This window comes from Zosterops lateralis (assembly GCF_965231275.1).
Source record: "Zosterops lateralis genome assembly, chromosome: 8".
NCBI lineage: Eukaryota > Metazoa > Chordata > Aves > Passeriformes > Zosteropidae > Zosterops > Zosterops lateralis.
The window spans coordinates 13,179,059-13,197,392 of NC_139768.1; the positions used below are offsets into that span (position 1 = coordinate 13,179,059).

Genomic DNA, 18,334 nt, shown 5'->3' on the forward strand with positions numbered 1-18,334 from the left:
AGAATAGCTGAGAGAATTCAAATTCTCCAAATACCTAAATGCACAGTGTTCCTATTTCAAAATGCATTGCAACACCAGCCTTTCCAAACAGCTGTTTTCACGTGAGCCATTGGACAGTGGTGGAGACCACTTAAAAGCTGCTGGGCTTTGCATTTCTTTTAAGGGGTGTGCATGAGCTATAAGATCTTCCTCAGCTCTCCAGTCTGTAATAGCTTTCTCTGCAGTGCTTTGGTCTTTGAGTTACACTAATGCAACTTTGTGTTGCAATGAAAGCCAGCATTAACTAATGTCACTATAATAATTCCAGGTTTGACAGTACTTGCATGGCACAGTAGTTCTGACCTGTTCAGAAAGCAGCTGATGCTCTCTGAATATTTCTGGTTGTCTTTTTAATTATTTTTTTTTAAAGTTTTGGGGTTTTTTTCTGCTAAAACAGACATTCTTTAAAAGTGACCTACCTTGTTTGATCGGTACAATGCATCTTCTGCCATTTTCCTATCACAGGTAGCAGCATACCATGCTTTACTGTGAACACCAGCATCCTAAAAAGAGAGGAACAGTGTTTCACCTGTAAAATAATAATGATAATAATAAAGAATATGGCCTGTAGGGAAGTTACTGCTAAATAATGACAGCTAGGAATAACTAAAATGCAGAAAACACAGAGTTTAAAAAAGTCTTTGCCAGGAGTTCACAGTTTTAGTTGGATAGAGATAAGGTAAAGAAAAACTGGAATGTCAAAACAGTGCTAACAGATTTGTGATAGAAGACTGATAAATGATAAAAGAGAGATATGCCCTGAGGAAAGCAGTCAGGTTCAACTGTAGGACAGTTTGGAAGATGGAAGCTATTCCAGTAGAATTCAAAGAGGAATAAATGTTGAGGAATAAATAGACCATTAACGATTTAAATGCTGCTCAGTTGTGGGAATGAGGTGTTTGGATTTGGTTGGTGTCTAAGCTTTGGGAATGAAGTTTCCCCATCTACCTAAGGCTATTTGTGAACATAAGCATGATTGTCTCCACCTGGGCAGCACGAAGGTTGGATAAGTTTTGCTCCAGCTTTATAGTAACAAGCTTAATGATAAAATTAATTTTCACACAAGCTTTGTCACCTCTGTACAAAACAGATTAAAGGTTGCACATTATAACTGAGCTGGTCTAATTGACTTATTGCTGCCAGAAAGGGAGTGTCTTGGCTTCTTTGTGCTCATTTTGTTGCTCATCTGATCCCATGGTGAGATAATTCACTTTATTAATCTTGCAGAAAAAAACCAAACCAACTTTCCTTTTTTGTGTTCGCCTTTTTTTGTGTTTGACTGCCAAGCTGGTTTTCTGTCAGTTAAATTATTTGGCTCAACCCACTGCAGGATCAGAAAGGAACACCAGAGAAGCTGGGAAGGGAGCTGACAGTGAGGAGAGCAGAGCCTCAATTTTGGGGCACTGCACTAAATTCTTAGACTAGCTCAAGCCATAATATCTAATTTTACCTTCAAAAATTTTACATGCATTTCTCCAGTCACACCATTCATGGGAAAAAGAAAGGGTGAGAGGAATTGCAAATATGAAAGGTATTTGCCCATGTAGAGAATGAGTCCAATGAACAAATCTTTGTTCAACAAAAGAAGGAATCAATGTCCCCCAGACCTTTCTTCTACCACTATCTGTGGCATATAATGTAGAAGCAGACAGCTGCTGCCAATGTTTGGATGGGAACCAAGCAAAGAGTGAATGTAATGGGAATGAATGACATCCGTGAGCACATGTATTGTGCAGGAGGCTACAGCAAATGTTACCACTGCATATAATTGCTGGGAAAATAACACTAAGAGCTAATTTTTTTTTAAAAAAATTGATCTTTTTTTTTAAGTTCTGTTTCTTGCCATGGCTGTTACATAAAAATTGCAAATGTAATTGCTACAAGCTGTTTATGTAGAGTATTCTCGACTGCTTATTTGAAAGTAATTTTTATAATAAATATTTAGTTTGACTTACAGTTAACATTTTTCCAGAACTTCAAATCCTTTGTGCTCTTCACTGTTATATTATCTTTGTCATATCAGAATTTAGAACACTTAATGTTACTGGCTCTGCATGATAGAGCCTTTGTTTTACACTTAACAGAACTTTTTTTACCTTGTTTGTGACTACTAGGCTTGTAAGAATGGCATTTTGCATTTTGTAGTCTCCCTTCATGCAAAATGAGAGTAAGGGGAATACCACTGAAATGTAAATAACCTTGCATTTTCTTAGATCATTCAAAGCTTAATGTTGCAACAAAATACATAAAAAAAAAAGAATTGGCCATAAAACTGACAGCATTAACTCTAATGAGAAGAGATCTGTTTAAAGGAACAGAAGGGAGTTGGACTTGAGAGAAACTAAAACACGTAGGGGAGGCATCGCAGCATCATTGTATTTGCTTACTGCACTTTTTATCCCTGTACACAATTTGTACAGCTCTAAGTAAGAAAAAAAGGAGGCAAATAAAAACTCTTTATAGCAATCTATATCAAAGACTAGACTTTAGTACCTCACCACAGATTTCCTTGTTTCAATGATGTTGAAAGTATGAACTGGAGAGTCAGGAAGACATGAAACAAAAGCTTTTTGTGATCGGTAGAGTGCCAAGATTTAATATAATACTATTTACATATTTTTCTACAGTTTGTTAATAAACCTTTCCTATGCTATGTATTCTGAGCATATTTTAATGAAAGCCAACATTCACATTATTTGTGCCACAGAAAAGGCTCACTGCAAAAGGAAGCACACAAGCCTTCCACATAAGGCATGTCATTTTCTTTTGAAAGGGGGTAGGGGTGGAAATACTATTTTAAAATAAAGGATAAGAAGATTTCTGTAATATGAATTTAGCCAATATTATATACCTGGTCTGCAGAACTTGGAATAGATGAAGTGCTGCTGGGAGGGGAAGAACCCAAAGAACGGTTTGCAGCTTCTGGCACTTCTAGAAAAGAGAAAGAACAACATATATAAGTTTTCAAAGTATGTTTGTTATGATGTAAGAAATCGATTTGTTACAAGGATTTGTTTGGAAGATCTGGAAATGCTTGACCTTTGATATCCCTCAGGAAAGCTTTCTACTGGAAATGGATGGGACCTGTGTAAGTGCTGGGACACTTGCTTGCCCAAAGAGTAGCCTTGCTTGTGAAGAGAAAACCAGTTTGGATAACAATTTGGTTATTAGCCAGAACTAGACTCAGAATACAGGAAAAATCTCTTCCACCATCAAAGAGAATGAATGTAATAATAGAAACAATAGAACAAAAGAAAATGCAAGAACACAATGCAAGTAGTTCTCAGTCCAGTATGAGAAGCAGTCTTACAGCTGAGCAAGTCAGGAAAATGAATTTATTTCAGAGATAATTCTTCACTAATTTAGACTACCTGAAATGTTTGTATGCATGTGCTAGAAGTTCAGGCAGCTAAATGGAGAAGCAGAATTAATAGAAAACATTATGATGCTTAATTGGAATAACAAAGCATAGTTGAAAATAGTTACTAGGGCTGAAATACAGATTTAAGAGTTTAAGAAATTAAGTAAAATGTTCGAGTAGTGTTGCATAATAGTGATATGATAGAAGTAAGTATGGATTATTGCTTTCTGGTAAAACTGAATCTGGCCCAAGAGTGTAGGTGTCTGCTATAGGTACTTGTGAACACAGCTGGATGCAAATCAATGTACTAGAGAAGATCATTGTAGAAAGTTGAGTGATACTTATTTTGTTATTGTAAGAGGCTTTTTTTCCTGTCTGTTTTATTTTTTGGGGAAAACAAATGCTACCCTTTCTACATATGGTGCTCTGCAGACTGCATTTTCAAATCTTGACCAATAAAATTCTGATTTAGACATTGGTTTAGAAAGCAATAAGGATGTTATAGAAAAGACCATACACTGACCAGAATTAAAAAATTCAGTTGGACCGAAGAGCTCAAAGACCAAATGTGTGAAGTACATTTAGAGCTTATAAAGTAAAGATGCAGCTGTCTGGAAGCTGCATCCCAAGTGGAGTGGAGACATTTTAGGGAGAAGTTCCAGCTCTCAATGAATTAATAATCACCAGAAGAAGGCTATGCAGTATGGATTTTGGTTTTTCTGTAAAATTTTCACTGACCAGCTGTTAAAGCCACAGCTGAAAATAGATTATATGAATAAAGCAAGAACTGCCAGAAGTCAGATTGGTGAATTACACTTGACAAAAGGATATTAAAGTAAGTAATGAGAGATGCCTTGGCTGTGTATAAAAAAGTAAAGAGAGATAGGGCTTTATGCAATCTGGGGCTTTAAAGATAATCTGGGTACTAAACAAATAGTAGTTCTGGTACAGAAATGGAAATTTCCATAATCAAACTGGAAGCAGAGCTTAAGTAATTTCAGTACAATTGAACTGATGGGCCCAGATAATCTTTACCTGGAAAATTTTAAAAACTGGCACATGAAATTCAGGAGTGGTAACAGTTACTTTACATAATTTTCAAGTCAGAATGGTACCAAATGATTAAAGAATACCAAACATAATTGCTATACCTAAAGTGGAAAAAGTGACTTGAGCATCTACAGGGCTTTTTGTCTGATTCCACAGAACACAAGGCCCTAGGAGAGAATTTGAAGGAAATAACATCAGGATTTGGAAGTAAAGGTGCGATTAACAAGAGAAAATCTGAATCTTAGCCAAGTAGATAAAATGTTACAGCTCTTTCATGAAATAACAGTTCTACAAAGAGGGAATGTGGCACTATACTTAATCTGGACTTCAGAGAAGCATTTGACACTGTGCCATATGGGAAATAAACACTTTCAATGATGAAGATGGAAGTTAGCTCTAGGCTTGTGTGGGGACAAAAATGAGATGGCAGGTTATACTGAAGGGACAGTAGTGATTATGGGACCATTTATTATAAAGTTGTTATTTGACCTGGCAGAGAATAAGATTATGCTAAAGAAAGTTTACTAATCAAAGCATCATTTAGCACCAGATGGTCTATTCTAGTTACAGTTCCGGGAATAGTAAGAATTTATGCTTCAAGTTGAAGCCCATCAGCTGTGTGACAGGAGCAGATAAATTTGAGTGCATCAGTCAAGAGCATTAATGTGAACCATATTACACTTCCTCAGCACAGGAGATAATTGCACCCAGCATCAAGCAAATGTTTCCAGGAAAGAGATACACTAATAACAGCACATAAGTTTAAGCTACACCAAATGTAGATTTGTATGTGCCATTCTCACCATCTGTTTACAGTGTGAAAGATATGTTCAGACTGAATATGTACAGTAAAGGGCTTATAGGAAGGTCAGACAAGTGTCTGCTAACAATCAACTAGAAAAATGTTAAATCTAATTTACACTTCTGTACAAAGTGGGTTTATTTACATATTACCTAATTTGTTTTTAGCTGTGAACTGAAAAAAAGTCCATCTTGGAAAGCACTACTTAGAGAAGAGCTTTAGCATTTGCTATTATAAAAGTACCTTCTTTTTTCCTTCTGTAGAAAAAGAATAAATTGAATGCAATAATAATCTGTCTGTCTTCTAGGCAACGGAAGCCTGGAGCAGCTCAGAAATGTTGTATTTAGGATTCTTTTGTGACAAGGAAGATTGATGGAATCTTTAGTATGATGGAAAATGACCCAAACTGCCTTTGCTAGAAATTTCTAGTATTCATAAATGTAAACGAAGCACCCATTTTCCATCAATAATCCTGAGATACTCCCTTAATTTTACTAGCTGAGCTAAGATCCTGGATACTTGACCTCCTCTTTGTATGCATTACAGATACATTAATTTCAAATTAATTAATATGCAAGGTATTTTGAAATAATTTAAATTCAAAGATTAATTTGAAATTACAAGTTAGTCACATTTTAATTCAAAAACTGAATTATACTTACTTGGCAGAATTGAGGGCTTTTGGAGCAGAGGCCTGAAATAAATGTTGAGAGATTACAGAAAAGTCTGAGGGGATGTACCCAGTCCTGATAATACGAAAATTGAGTATTTGAAGCATGCAGTGGTAAAATGTGTTCCATCTCACCCATTTGTTCATTGAGAAACATGGGTCTGATACAGGTATTTAAAACAAAACCTATCCCACTAGCAGGAATTTAAACATATGTTTTAAATCTCCATCACCTATTACAGATTATATCCCCTCATGCTTTTTGGTGATGGTTATAGTATTTGTATGCATTTATTTGCTGTGTTTTATTTTTTTTGCTACTGTGAGGCTTCAGGAATTTCAGCTCTGAAAAAGCAACAAGAAGGCTCCAGTGAAAAGAGTGCTTCCCTTTGAGCCTCTCACAGCTGGTGCCCTGAAATACTCAGAGAGGATGGAAAGGGATCTTACTTTTGGGCACCACTTGGAAGGGGGGGAAGTGGAAATTCCTGGTTGGAATTGCGCCGTCGTTCTGCTGCCGTAGGTTTTTCTGTAGTTTGGGAAAACAAACAGTAGAGTCAAGATTTCTTCAGAAATATTGTATCCCAGATTAGGGAGTCCCAGTAGGTGAAGGAGGGTTTCTTTTACTATAAATTTGGTGGGTTTTTTTCCTTACATGGCAGCCTGCCATCACGCTGCCTTTTTTTTTATTTTTTTTTATTTTTAATTTTTTTAATTAACTAATTCTAGGCAAATATCTGTGCTATGGATGTCTGCAGGGCTTGGTGAGACTCTGTGACATGAGAGGAGGGTGCTGGGGCTGGGCTGGGCTGCAGGATCATCCCAGCCTGGAGTGAGGCAGCTGAGCCTTGCCTGGAGGAGCCACCACCTCACACACAGCTGGGATGGGATGGATTTCCTGCCTGTGCCAGGGACTGGCTCTTGCCAGGAGAGATGGTTCTGGCTGGTTCAGAACCCAACCCTCTCTTCCCCTTCTCCACTTACAGGGCTACACAGGCACACTGCTGGTCCTACATCACCCTGCCAGTAACCTCAGCAGTTTTACTGTGACTGCTTTTAGAGAACAATGATATTCAGTGCAACTAAGGCTGCCTAGATCCAGTTAGAAACTGCTAAAACCAAACACCCCTCAAAAACCTACAGTAAGTTGAATGTGGTGTTGTTTGTTTCATGTTTTTAGTAAAAAAAATAAAAAAAATCCAGATAAATGTCAACTTTTTCACAGTAGTAGCTACAATTTACCTTCATTAACAGTTAAGGTCTCTCTGGAAGGTAAACATGGTTTCTGCAGTAAAAGAGAAAGGACAACAAGTATTAACTGGCACATCACTTGTACAGCCAATGTTTATGATTTATACTATTTGTGAAATAGTTTAGAATTGACAACATTCTGGAAGAATTAGGAGACAGGGACATAGCTATTCTGTGAAGAGCCTCTAGTTGTATGAACTTGAAGTTTGGGAGATTTGGAAAAGGAGATTTGGAAAGAATCCCAGTTTGAAGGTATAAATAGATGGAGAAAAAGTAAAATCTAGATGGTTCATTCTTATCCCAGGCCCAAAAATGAAAATTCCATCCCAAATACTTGCAAATCACAATTTGATTTTACCCTTATTGAGCTATGCACACAACTATCTGAACACATTTCTGTTTACTGGAATTTAAACTGTCAGTTTAGCTCACAGTAAAACTGGAACCAATTTTCCAGTTTAACTTTTTTTTGTTTTAATTTTGAAACAATGATAATAAACTGCCAGTTTTGAAACATTTTTCAAATTAATCTCTTTGAAAATTTCAACCAGTCCTCTTACTTTCTGCCACAAGAAGTCTTGGGATATTTTTCAAATGATGAAATGCTTACTGAAAAACCTCAGACAAATTCTGGTAAAATCCTGCATATTTCTTGAGCTATGACTTGCAGTGAACTCATGCTCCCCATAGGCAGCCCTGTACATTCTGGGAATACTTCTGAATTGCATGTGTTCCCATTTATTTCTCATTTATTCAGTTCATGCACTGTGTTTATTGTTACATCCTAGAGCACTGAATTCAAATGTTGCTTTGATCAAAATATTTTTCTGCTTGAGCAGAAAGGTCATTGATCTTCATTCATGTAACATAGCACCTAAATATTTCCTGTCTTTATAACTCTTTCTCCTAATATGTTTTGCATTTATCTTGTACGCAAACCCATGATAAAATTAAGCTTTACAACAAATTAAAAATCTAATAGATTTTGGTTGATTATGCAATTACAAGTCAACTTACTGGTGAAATCACTGCATTAGAAGTTTTCTTGCTGAAGCGTGGAGGAAAAAGAGAAAGAATATGGATACTTATTAGCACATACATGGATTCATTTAGCAACTAAGAATCAGTTTCATTGGTTCTCAGGGTATTTCTGTCTAAGATGGAATTCACTGGATACTTGGAGCAGTTCAAAATAAAAAAGAATAAAAAAGGAATAAGGGTATCAGATGCAATGTGGGCACTCAGTAAAGGTACTTACACAAGGAAGCTCCAACTCTGTCTAATACTTAACATGACTTGGGTGGGGCAGGAAAACTTAGTGAAAGCTTTCTGCACTTCTAGGCTTGCCTGTGCTAGTGATGCAGTAGGGGACTAAATCAGACAAGGCATCTGCCACCAGCAGCAGCAGTGAAGGGCAAGGCCACTTGGCATACAAACAGTATTCCTTCAGAAGTAACAAAATAAACTACTCAGGATATCTTTCACAAACAGGAATAAATATTATTCCTGAATTCTAATTGCATAGACAAGGATAGGAGGTAGCTCCTAATATACCTATTAAGCCCATCCCCCTCAAAGAAGTAGTTTTATCATTTTTTACTCACAGGCCCCTTGGTAAGGGGGATGGAGCTGCTCCAGTGGGAAATCTGGATTCTCGTGTGTTATTGAACCTCTGACCTAGAGGTGCAAGCAACATATTTAGTATGCAATGTGAGATGTATCTGAACAGTGGATTTTCCTCACTGCCATTTTAGTGTTAATGTAATAAAGGTAAAAAAATATCCTTTTGTTTAACACGTTTTCAGTCTGATTATACAAGAGAAGAGCTCAGTAACGCTTCTTGCTTATTGCTGACTGTACAGATAAAATTTACACTGACACACTACATTGCGTGCTGTACTATGGTAACTGGTGGTGTATTAGTCCCTCTCATATTGCCATGTTTTCATCTGAATACTTACTTTCATCATTATTGTTTGCTTCAAGGTCCTGTAATGGAAAAATAGGTTAGATTTGATATGAAGGAATTAAAAAGAAATTAGTGTGTTCAGTTTTAAGTCCTTCACTACCAGAAGGGACATAGAGGTGATGGAGCAGAGAGGGGCAACAAGGCTGCTGAAGGGACTGAAGCATAATTCTTATGTAGAGTAGCTGAAGGAGCTGGGGGTGTTTAGCCTGGAGAAAAGGAGGCTCAGAGGGGCCTTATTGCTCTCTACAAGTACCTGAGTACCAGCACTTAAAAGATACTGGTCTTTTCTCCCAGGTAACAAGTGAGAAGAGGAGAAGGAGAAGAGGAAATGGCCTTATGCTGCACCAGGAGGGGTTTAGACTAGATATTAGAAAAAAATTTTTCACACTGAAAGTGTGGTCAGACACAGAATGGGCTGCCCAGGGAAGAGGTGGAGTCACCATCCTTGGAAGTGTTCAAAAGCCATGTGGATGTGGCACTTATGGACATGGTTTAGTGGTGAACACAGTGGTGCTGGATTAACAGTTGGAACTTGATCTTAGAGTTCTTTCTCAGCCTGATTCTTTAATTATTAAATGAGAACTGCATGAATAATCAATATGGTTTTTGGTACTTGTAGTAATTTTTAATGAAATTTGTACAGAAGGTATATACTATCCAGAATACTTTCATGATGTCATTTGAAAAATTTTAAGCAATTATCAAATTTTGAACTTTCTAATAATCTTGAGATTCCTTGAAGTAAATATTGAGAAAATTTGGCCATAGTTTTGTAGTGAGACCTTTTGGTTCAGGTTTAATTTCTGACCTGGAAAACAGAAACTTTGCAGCAAATTCAAATATATTAAAACCATGTCTTCCACTGAACAGAGGAAACTGAGTAGACTCTCTTGTCACCATGCTAGAATTGAAGCAATCCACCTAATTTCCTGGCTTCTTTTGGAGATGCTTAATTTGGGCTCCCATCTGATAAGTATCTTTTTTTCAAAGAGGCACCGGTTTATAATTTGTCTGTCTTCATCTTCCCAGTTAATGGCTTTTCACTAATGTTAGTGACAAATGCATCCATTCTCTGGCTGGAGAGGTATAATCCATCACCCAGCAGTTGGGGAAATGAGACATGGCAAAATTTTTCTCCCAGTCAGCTCTGGCCTTTGAGAGGAACAAGGGTTACAGTTCTGTGCACATGATCAGTGCTGGTTAGTGCTGACAGCAGATTGAATGGGAGCAGTTAACAGATGTTTCAGTTATTGTTTGGGTTTTGTCAATGTGCTGTAGCCAGGGATGGAAAGGAACAACGAGATGGAAAGAGCACTGGACAAACATCATGCTCATTACCATGTGTTTGTTTAAAATTGTAAAGGCTGCCACTTATAAGACAAGCAAAGACCCCAAAATTTGGACTGCACTGGGTAACTCTTTCCTAGGCTGACTCTTGTGACTGGTGAACTGCAAGCACCCAAGAGCTGAATACACCCGTGGTACAGATGAGTGTTTGTCTGGCAGCTTCATCTTGGAACTGTAACTCACTCAGTGAGTGGATACAGCTAAAGGATAGTCTCTTTTTATTCTCTGCAAAGCTAGGATGATATCCATCTCAGATGTAAGCTCTGAAAATGCATTAATGGAGAGGTTTCAGCTTCAATATGGCACTCGAGTCTGTTCTGAAGCAGCAGTATGTGCTGATCAGATAGTGGAATATTGCTCCAACATTCTCCCTTCAGATGCAACATTTTTTTTCTCATTTTTTATTGATAAGAAAAGCTGAGAAATCAAACTATTTCATAAAAGAGAAATCCCAAATTTGGCACTGCTTAGGAGTTGTTCAGAGTCCCACAGGATATGGATCTAAATGGGAAGAACTTTGTGATGAGGTGGAAGGGAAACTAAAATGCTGATGCTGTTGTACATACAAACTGCTTGGTACATAAGAAATTTAAAGACTGAAGTAAGACCATAGGGTGCTCATATACCACCTGCACTGTGTTACCATAACATCCAATCCTATTATATGTCCCCAAATTCCTAGTTTTAAGTATCTAATTTCTGTATATACTTATTGGTAGACTGATTATTTCTTAGGGGCAATTCTGAGCATAGGGCTGGGACAGGGTCTGAGCATGTAGCTCTTGGTGCAGATGCTGACACAGTTATGTTGCTGGATATCTGTTCTGTCTATCTGTTCTTGATAGTTGGCTCCTCATGCAGACCCTCTCAAGCTGGCACAGCTGTGAATAGAGCTATGGTGCAGATCAGTTTAGGGAGCTAATCTGGCTGAAAAAGAATCTTTTATGATTTTTTTTTCTGCAGTTGGACAAGTTTTCAAATAGTTTGCTTCAAAAAAAACAGCACAGTGGGAGGGACAGACTGGGATAAGAGCAGAGGGAGAAGAGGACTGGCTGAAACAGAGCCTTAGGACCCAAGGCTTGTAATTAGTCCTTCAAGGACTGCATTTTCTATTGATACTGGTTACTCAGACTACCCAGTCTGACATTTAGAAGGTTTCCATTTTCAGAAAGTATCAATCACCTCACCATCTGAGAGGAACGAGGTTCAAGAAAAAGTGCTTCAGACTGAGCAAAATCATCCTTTACTACTTGAAGTAAGGTTACTCAAGTACAACTGGTATTTTTTAGTATAAGAAACTATTTTTGTGGACTGAGACATACATCCCTTAAAACATTTGAACTTTTTCTTGGATCAATACAGATGTCCAGTGCTCTTTTGTCCAAAAGATTAATAGCAACAATCACAATATTAGATGAATCTGACATCTGGTCGTCTGTTTCTGTTATTAAATCCAGATAATAAATATTTATTTATTTTTATCTATTATATATAAACCACAGGACTAATTTTAACATTTTCTTTTTGAGTGGCCCATTAATTACTCACTGTTTTTGGATGAAGACGATTTCTGGGGAGAGGCAGAATATTTCTGAAAAATACACACAGTAAGTTATGATTAATAGGATTTATTTAATTGGCTCTGATAGGCTTTTTAAGATCTAGAGGGAAGGAGGCCTGCAGTAAATGGACTTGATTTCAGCTCTGCACAGACAGCGGTGATGCTGTGCCCTTGGTGGGGAACTACTCTAGAAGAGCTTCTGTCCTCAGTTCCCCTGTGGCAGTGCACAGGACCTGACCAAACACCCTCATACACAGAGTATTGTGGATGCCTCCTTCTGGGGGCACACAACGTATTTTGTAAAATAATGACCTAGAGAGGAGGCAGGGGTTATGAAGCAGCTTTCAATGCTTCTGGGGACACAGGAGTGAAGTAGGCTGCACACTCAAGTATCATTTTTCCCTTTTTCTCCAGAGACTTGGGATATAAATCATGGATTTACTGAGCCCAGTTTCTTTACAAGCAGTCTTGTACAACTGCAAAAACATCTAATTTACAAGGGGCAGAGATGGATAATAGGACCTTAAACTGGTCTGCAGAGATATTTTATCCCTATACTGGATCCCTAAAGGCATATTTCAGAAAATCCTATCCATTTGGCAAACTGGCTTGAACACTGAAGTTCACAAAGCAATGAGAGCTTTCAGTTCTCACCTTGTCCTAGTATCCCTAGCTATTTGGGTGTCCTGACAATTGTCTATTGTCTGAAGGTTACACATTAGAGAGAAGAAAAATTTTCCCTGATAATATTTCCTATTAATCTAAGCTGCTGTTGACTTACCTGGAAGTCTCCTGCTTAGGTGACTCTCTGGTCACACTGTGTATGTGGGAGTGCTCTGTATTCTGAGCAGGCATAAACATGAGTGGCTTGGTGAACCTAGTAATGAAACATGAATTAAGAAAGGAAAATTACATTTAAAAACAGTAAATACAAAAAAAAAAAAAAAAAAAAAAAATCTCTCTTTCTTCTCCCCTACCCCCTCAAAATTTAAAAAAGTAACCTTAAGAGTATTTCTCTTTAATATGTATTACATTTGGGTCAATGAAATTAACATAGAAATGGTTGATAATCTTTGTGTAGATAACTGAAGAGATATTTACTGTATGTGTTATGGTATTTCTACTAGGGAAAGAATTATCAGACATGTAATATTTAGATGAGAAAATATATTTTCTGACAGTTTTAAATAATCCACAAACATTCACAGCAATGGCTTACCTGGTTACTGGTGGTGGTGATGGTTTTTCCTGTAAGAGAAAGTTTTTGGTCAATTTTTGATTCCATAAAATAAATTTGTATGATCCTATTTATGTTACCACATCACAATATTTTTTTTGCCTTATGATACAGATTTCTACTAGAGCTCTGTCTGGTAATCTGCATTAGGATGGGAGAGGCAAGAACTCAACATCAGTAAATCTGCTTTGGCCATATGTTATGCCAGTACCAGCAAATGGGAAAAAAATTACTGTGTCAAAACTGTCATTGCTCCTCTGCTGCAGTTCTGCTTCTGTAAAACATTCCCTTAGGCTGCTGCTTCACAGATTGGATCACTATCACACAGGACTGGAAAACTTTCCCCTTACTCTTTTGAAATGGTTTGCCAGCTTTTCTGAGAAGGGAGTGTCAGAAAGCTTTACGTGCAGGAAGAGATTTGTTCCCAGTTCTCCCTTTTGAAAGACTGCTAATCTTTTCTCACAATCACATTTGTACCCTGCCTAAGGGCAGTGGGAGTCATAGTTTAGAAAAGTCTCACCTCTTCTTCAGGAACCTCGTACACTTCTACAGGACAGGGAAGAAACAAAAAACATTCTTTAGTGTAGCAAAAACATACTGTGTTACCATAAAAGCTGATCTGAATTTGTATCAGTCATACTTCTAACTCTGGAAAAATAACTTGGAGAATCTGCCCAGAATTTGAATCTGCCACCAAAACCCTGGAGCAGCAATATCCCCTTGTCTTCTAGTGGAAACTTCAGGTGAGGTCACAGTCACTATATTAATCAAGTTTCCTTCCACTGCAAAACCTTTTTATTGTTTTGTTTTTCTTCTCCTTTCCTCCCCTCTGCAAGCAAGATGAATGTTTGTGTTGTGCAAACCTGTGTCAGTCTGGAGAAAATGCATTATCACATATGTACTGGCATTTAGCCTTTCCTTGACTCAGGGAGAAAGAAATCAGGCCAGCCATAAATAAAAGCTGGCTCATTTGCATGGCCAACGTCCCTCCCTGAGTTCTGACCCACAAGTATATTTTATTTCATAGATCTTAAAAGAAAAAAATACTACCAGCCTCTTTATCTATGCTCAGTTTCTTCAATGAAAATAGAATCCTATTTCAATAAATACGTGTCCCAGCTCCCACCAGGGGGAGACGTTTTATTTTTTAGCAACATCTGTCAGGAGCTGGTTGTTGCTGACACTGATTTACAGAAAGGCTGAGGTGGAAAAGGGCATTTTAAAATGTCTGGAAAATAACTCACGAAATCTTAAGTAATTAATAAAAAATGTTAGTTTACAACTTGTAGTTTGTGACTTTAACGCTGAACACATTGCTAATGAATATGCAAAGCTTTTTAAAGAACTGTGTCATGTCTGGAAAGGTTACATCCAAGCAATTAATGAGATAGTGAGGATGCAAAACAACTCTAAGTTGGCAGAGAGAGGTTAAACAAGAATATCTGAACTTACAAAAGCAAATAGGATTCCTTTTTACTTTCTTCTGCTTTTGTTTCTTTTTCCAAATAAACTGCTCTTTGCAGAACCTCAATGGGAACACTGTTATAAAAGGCCATGCAAGTCATCAGCCTGTACAGAATTTCTATATGGCTAAGTCTCATGGTCTAAAAGTATTGGGTCTTGATTCTTATGGTGAAATGGAATTACTGACATACTGATTCCTATAATCCTTTTTGTTGTATTGACCCATTTGTGTTCCTCTACTAGAGCAAAAGACTAAAAATAAATTAATTTGGGGCAAATAACTTGTTCTAGTTTAATTTATGCTTAAAATGGATTTACTATTCAAGCTAGACAAAGCAACTGCTATAACATAGAAAAGCTAAAGGGGTCCATATTTTTGTTTTACTTTAGTATGTCATAGGGTTAGTGGTGTGAATACATCAGGCATAATTTAATATTCCACAGCCTTACATTATTTTATTCTAACAGCGACACAAGCTCGACATACCTTGCATATTAGAAGTAAGAGAAGGCTTTGGAGAAATTGGGGGGGCTGGCTTTGTTGTCTTCATAAATCTGTTCACAGGTGCTAAAAACATATTTTATTCATGTACGTAAATATATTTGTGCATGGGTGTATATATAGACACATCTGTTAACAAACTAACAATGTAAAATTTATACAATAAGAATGAATGCTAAGTAGGTCCAAATGACAACCTTTTGCGTGACCTTGAATAAATCAACTCAGTCAGAAAGCAGCTCTCATTTGAAAAGAGAAATATTATTCAGTATTCCAGCCTTTCTGAAGAGGTTTGATACTGTCAGAGAGCAGAACTACATACTCTTCTCTGTTTACTTTTCACCTTTGGGCTGTAGTACTTTCATTCTCTAGTTAAATAGACTTATATATAGTGAGATTAAAAAAAAAAAAAAAAAAAGAAGCAAAGTCTGTCTTTATCTACTAAATATCTGAAAATGCTTGTTCTTCTCCTGAAACACTTCAGCAAACAGAGAACTTCAATGCTGCTGCCCCCTTGGATGAGAAGGCAGGTCATATGCCATGAAAAGTCTCCTAGTTGTACAAGGGCTGGGCTTTGAAATAGCTGAGTGAGAGAGGCAGAAATTAAGCATGTCTTCCAATAAAGTAAAAAATAATTTTTCTTGGCCTTTTCATAAGCCAAAGAAGCCAACTATGTTTTTGCAGGCTGTGATCTCTTTAATAGCTGCATCTCCACTCTTTAAACCCTAGAAACAGATATTAATTTGACCCATTTTTTTCACTATTATTCCTAATAAAGCAATAATTATAAGCTTAAATGACTCAAACTCACATCTTGTAGGTAGTGGCATGCTGCTTTCTGTGGGTTCAATATAGTTATCATCATCATTGTCCACTGGCACAATGTAGTTATCCTATGAGAAATGCAGGACAAAAATCTATCAGTTAAACCTCCATCATGTCATCAAGTCAACAAACTGTTGGGATTGAAGCCCTGGCAGCAATTTACAACAGATGCCCTATCACAGTGACTCCTATTTCAAACATTTATCATCCTGTGTGGAAGGGAATCCCAAAGACTGAAAACTCTTTACGAAATTATTCCACTGGTGCTGGAAGCCCTCCCTTCCCTCTGGTCCTGGAGCAGCTTTGAGGTTACTCTCTCCCTGTTGCCTGCAGCTTCTTATGGAGATCAGGAGCTATTCCATGGTCTAAATAGCCTCCTTGTACTCAGAGCAGGCATATATCCCCTAGGAATCAGTATGGTACTAGAAGGTCACTGTTAGTGACCACTACAGAGGCTAAGAAAGAGACCAGACCATGGCATTGCTATGACATTTACACAGTTTAAACAAAGAGTTTACCTCATCATCATTGCACTCCTTAGGCTTTGGTGGCAGTTTTGGTTTTGCAGCAGGAGATGGCAATGGCATGGATGGCACACATGGTTTCTTTGGTCTGGACATGGCTGGGCTGGGTGTACTTGGGAGAGGTTTGTTGATGGGAGGAAGCTGCTGGTGACTGGTGCGATTGTCTTTTAATTTGGTAGAAAACAACAATTTCAGTAAAAATTACACATTAGTCTGCACTTCTCCTACTGCTTGTGCAAAAGTCTTTGCTGTGGCTGCAGCACAGATGAAGCAGCAGACCTGAGCATAGCTGGACCTGTATCAGGCTGCAGAGAGTGCCTGGACACTGACTGTTGTATGAACAACTGATTAACTCCTTGGGGAAAAGGTGGTGGCTGGGTGGTTTTGTTTCTCATATAAGACCTATGAGAAAAATAACACTAAGTGGGACTGAACGTGAATTATGCCAGGTTCTCTGGGGTGTCATTTTAACAAGTCCTTCCCTTTTCAAAGAACACACAGGTGAAGGGTTAATAAAACTCTATCAGTACATACGTGGCATTTTAACACTTGGATGAATATTCTACAACTAGTAACAGTCTGGTAACATACAAAAAAATGAAAGCAGACAGCATGTCAATGTTTCTTTTCTCCATGTCTCAAATCTTCATCTAACTGAAACTAACTTTCATGTACTTCAATGCAACCTATCCACAGTTGAAAAGAATCAAATAAGGAAGAAAAAAATCCCTTTATACTGGACTGATGTAAATAAAGTCTTAGTCCTGTCCTGTTTTCAGGATATTTATCATCCTTAGTACCAATTTGGAAGGACAATAAGGAGTGAATATTTGGCTACTGTTTTACTGCTTTGGGAATAATGACTGGAAAAACAGAGAAGATTAAGAAGGGACCTGTCTAGTCTTAGGTGCCTCATCTTTAATAGGAATTCCTGCATCAATATATGTGGATTAATTTGGAGCCCATAGTTAATAGTATCTCCTATACCTTTGCTTGAATTTTGTCATTAGTAGATGTCTCTCAAAGTCTCTAGGACACATTATATTAAAATTATAAACATCACTACCAGCAATCACTACCTGTTTCATGCCGTAATTAAAAAAAAAAGCCAAAACATACCCCTGAATGCTTAATATCTGAGTATTAGAATTAAAAGCAAACTCTTGAGGAAAGGACAGATTAGTGTATTTGAGGTCTCTTTTCTGGTTCTGATCAAAAAGCAATTATCAAGGTGACAGTTAACGATTCCATAACTACCTGCATATTCACCCCTAGAAATAGGGAATGCAGAGGGAATCTTCTTTTTCTCCTTCTCACTTGGAGGTGGCTCATAGCTGTCATCAGGATTCTCTTCACTGGGGACCACATACATCTCAGAGTCAGAATGGTCATCTGGATTTTCATAATCACTGTCCTAGAAAGACAGAACTTCCTATTTCTCATCTCATAGCAATCTATAACACAAATATCCTTGCATGATAACAAAATTACAACAATGTACCCTTGAATGGACACATCATATTCCCTTTTAGTGCTTTCTCTTGCAAAGAGGCACTCCTGCCTCCTCCCCTTCTACTTCTCCCTGCAGCTCCCTTTCTTCTTGCTATCTTCAAGGAGTCCTTTCACTTCAAGAGCTCATTCTTCAAGTTATGGATCCACAGCTTGTTTCTCTCTCCAGGACAATTCCTTTCTAGATCCAGCTGTGGCTCTTGATGTGTGTTGTCACTTCCTCTCC

General features: G+C 37.7%; 1 protein-coding gene across 6 annotated transcripts in view; it reads right to left on the reverse strand.

The window, feature by feature from the left end:
• BLNK (B cell linker) overlaps positions 1 to 18,334 on the reverse strand; it is a 43,242-nt gene that overhangs the window by 2,766 nt on the left and 22,142 nt on the right. For 3 of the 6 annotated variants that reach the window (XM_083866583.1, XM_083866582.1, XM_083866580.1), the window contains 17 exons: positions 17,857 to 18,013; positions 16,594 to 16,763; positions 16,062 to 16,143; positions 15,236 to 15,316; positions 13,805 to 13,830; positions 13,267 to 13,295; positions 12,829 to 12,924; positions 12,035 to 12,077; positions 9,132 to 9,159; positions 8,775 to 8,847; positions 8,188 to 8,218; positions 7,162 to 7,204; positions 6,370 to 6,448; positions 5,915 to 5,946; positions 4,552 to 4,617; positions 2,891 to 2,970; positions 459 to 542 (listed from right to left, as the gene is read on the reverse strand). In XM_083866583.1, the coding sequence (XP_083722709.1) occupies positions 459 to 542; positions 2,891 to 2,970; positions 4,552 to 4,617; positions 5,915 to 5,946; positions 6,370 to 6,448; positions 7,162 to 7,204; positions 8,188 to 8,218; positions 8,775 to 8,847; positions 9,132 to 9,159; positions 12,035 to 12,077; positions 12,829 to 12,924; positions 13,267 to 13,295; positions 13,805 to 13,830; positions 15,236 to 15,316; positions 16,062 to 16,143; positions 16,594 to 16,763; positions 17,857 to 17,971 (1,158 nt within the window). In that variant the 5' untranslated portion in view covers positions 17,972 to 18,013. The remainder of the gene's footprint in view (positions 1 to 458; positions 543 to 2,890; positions 2,971 to 4,551; positions 4,618 to 5,914; positions 5,947 to 6,369; positions 6,449 to 7,161; positions 7,205 to 8,187; positions 8,219 to 8,774; positions 8,848 to 9,131; positions 9,160 to 12,034; positions 12,078 to 12,828; positions 12,925 to 13,266; positions 13,296 to 13,804; positions 13,831 to 15,235; positions 15,317 to 16,061; positions 16,144 to 16,593; positions 16,764 to 17,856; positions 18,014 to 18,334) is intronic. The other 3 variants (XM_083866585.1, XM_083866584.1, XM_083866581.1) reach the window with 2 other exon arrangements.